The following is a 2,855-nucleotide window of genomic DNA, read 5'->3' as shown; positions in this document are numbered from 1 at the left end:
AGTGTAGATTTGAACCAGAGGTTGACTGATCTATGAACACACATAAAATCCAAATCACAACCTTTCTGTTTGTGGAGACAGTGATCACCTACATCAACTGAAGCAGGGAGGCATGTCAATCAATCAGTGCTTCTTCATTCTTTTTGTCACCTTGATTAATAAGGAACAGTGCAGGTATTCAAATGGCAGGATGACAAGCATTTTCCTTAATAGTGAATTTGTTTATGGCTATTTGTTTATGGTCAGGATCTCTCCCGCAGCTTCCTGACCATTGCTCATTGCTTTAGTTTAATCTTATTTTGAATTTGACATGCAGTTTTCTACCACAGCAGACCATTATGATGCCATATTGCTGATTATAAGGAAAAACACTAGATAATAGTCCTTAGTGAGTGACAAAAAACAAAGTAGCAGTTTAAATATTCTTAATTCAATTATCTGTTCTTCAGTGATCTCTCTGTCTAACTACCTTCCACCCTCATATTGTCACATTCATGTTAATGAAGATCACTGTTGTGGACAACAGGTGCGGTCATCTTAAATCACAGCCCACTTCTTTTCTCCTTGAGGTGCAACAGACATGGAAGGATGGCCTGTCTTTCCCAACAACAGCACTTTGCATACAGATTTCCATATATTCCATTCATGTTGGGTGGGGGTCATTTAGATTTGTTCAGTCACTTGACTCCCTTATTTCCAAACAATCACAACCTCATCTTCAGTCTGGCAGGATCTTATCTCTGTCTCCCTTTGTAGAGGACGAGGAGATGGCGATAAAGTGAGTTACTGCATATTTGATTATTGGGCCTTAACCATTTTCAGCAGGCAACATCTTACAGCAGCCATGTGGAAAATACCAAAAAGGTTTTCACTCACTGTAAGTCTCACCTGGCTTTGTGCCTTTATTTCTGAAGGGGCTTGTAGTGATGGGAGGTTGCTGTCAGGTGCTCAGTGCATTAAGATGGATGTTTATAAGTCATCTTAAAAAATATCACAACCTATGGATGATTAATAATTTGGCCTGCCAGCGTGGTTTGCAGGCGGTGTTTGCTGTGGAGTTGACAGGTAACTGGACTAGTGATAGATCTTGATGCTCTTTTCAAGGGTAGATTGTGTTGCTTCCCCAAGGATCCACTGGAGGATGTTGAGACTTGGAGTGAGTCTGTGGACAAGGTCCTCAGTTGCAAAGGTGAGAGTCTCCTCTGATCATTCATGTGCTATTTGACTGTATATGCATTTGCTACCCACTTACTGTCCTCTGTCATGTCCAGCCGGACAGATAGCTTTCCGGGAATTCCTGAAATCTGAGTACAGCGAGGAGAACATTCTGTTTTGGCTCGCCTGTGAGGAGTACAAAAAAATCAAGACAGTCCCAGAGATGATCTCCTCTGCCAACAGGATCTACTCAGAGTTTGTCCAAACAGAAGCACCCAAGCAGGTAAATGACTGTGATTGCAGGTTTTAGGAATTCAAATTGCAAATATGCCCCAACAGGGTTACTGATTGTAATCTGAATTTGACAAGCCCACAGTGATATAGTGACTGCGGTAAAGCTGTGTATTTGTGCATTTCATGGTGGAAAAATGGCAACTTTATGTTAAGTGCACATTCTCCCCAGAATATCATATTGAATGATGATGAGCGGAGCTGCTGTAAGATCGCCCTGGGCAATATTGTTTGATTCCAGATCAACATAGATTGCAGTACCAGAGAAAACATAACGAAGAACATCTCCCAGCCCACCCTGACTTCGTTTGATACAGCACAGAAGCTCATCTACAGTCTGATGGCCAGGGATTGCTACCCGCGGTTCCTAAAATCTGACATCTATCAGGGACTCCTGAGGAGAACTGATTCAAGGTGACTGTTAAAACTGACAGCCTCTCAGGCAGAGGCTCGCAAAATCTTCTCTCCAACTCTGATCTGCTGTTGCACGCTTTCATTTCAGTGTGGATAACAGGCACATGTCATTCAAACCATATCCTTAAGTGTAGCAGAAATAGCCTTTCCCAGCCTGTGTGATTCAGTAGACAATTACAGCGCAAGTGTATTTGTGGTTTGTATTATACTTTATCTCTTTAACTATGTTAAGGTGAAAAAAAAGAAAAAAGTCTTTAAAGAGATTCTCCACATAATTCTTCTATGATTATCTATTTTATCTCCTCCACCCCATGAGGTTAATCGTAATTCCTTTATTGTAAAGTATTATCAACACTTTATCTATTTGATTATGCAAAAATAAATTCTAATATGCTCTGAGAAATTCAACTTTCACATGCAAATAAAAATGTGAGTGTATTCCTAAACCGTGTGTCTCAGTTTTGTGTTCTACCAAATGCTTTGATGTCCATTTACTGTGCATTGTAGTTTTTGAAATATCTTAAAAACAAAAGCTGAATGTGCTCAGCTGATGGGTGTGGTCCTTTTGAATATAATGCAAATCACCTCTTTTGCTGTCACAGGAGACTGTAACATGGTCACTGGTCAAAAGATACACCAGATGGCAACAGAGTCCTTCACGCAACATCATTCAGACACAACTAACCAAGAAGGAAGAAACGCTTTGCACTTCCTCTAACTTTGCACCGTGTTCATTTCTGCAACATCTCAGCTGCCGTTAGTAGAAGTTGGTACATTAAATATAACGTGAAGAGGAACTGAATTAATCAGCTCTGCCAGAAATGCCAGACACAGGGTGGTGGGTAGGAGCGCACTTTTGGTGGCAATTCAGACAGTTTCATGTTGCCAGGCCAGTTCATTCATCATGAAAAGTATCTGAGAGCATTCAAATCACAACTTTGAATCTGATGTCATGGAAATATCGTCTCTAACTATGCACATTGTCCTTCATGGAA

General features: G+C 40.7%; 1 protein-coding gene across 1 annotated transcript; it reads left to right on the top strand.

Moving 5' to 3' along the window:
- Positions 1-744: 744 nt before the first annotated feature.
- Positions 745-2,004, top strand: LOC139339337 (regulator of G-protein signaling 21-like). The gene is made up of 4 exons (XM_070974898.1): positions 745-778; positions 1,110-1,189; positions 1,272-1,438; positions 1,688-2,004. The coding sequence occupies exons 1-4, from the start codon at positions 768-770 to the stop codon at positions 1,862-1,864; spliced, it is 435 nt and encodes a 144-aa protein (XP_070830999.1). The 5' UTR covers positions 745-767; the 3' UTR covers positions 1,865-2,004.
- Positions 2,005-2,855: the final 851 nt, after the last annotated feature.

The sequence above is a fragment of the Chaetodon trifascialis genome, chromosome 11 (assembly GCF_039877785.1).
Source record: "Chaetodon trifascialis isolate fChaTrf1 chromosome 11, fChaTrf1.hap1, whole genome shotgun sequence".
NCBI lineage: Eukaryota > Metazoa > Chordata > Actinopteri > Chaetodontiformes > Chaetodontidae > Chaetodon > Chaetodon trifascialis.
This window is presented reverse-complemented; position numbering and strand designations above follow the sequence as displayed.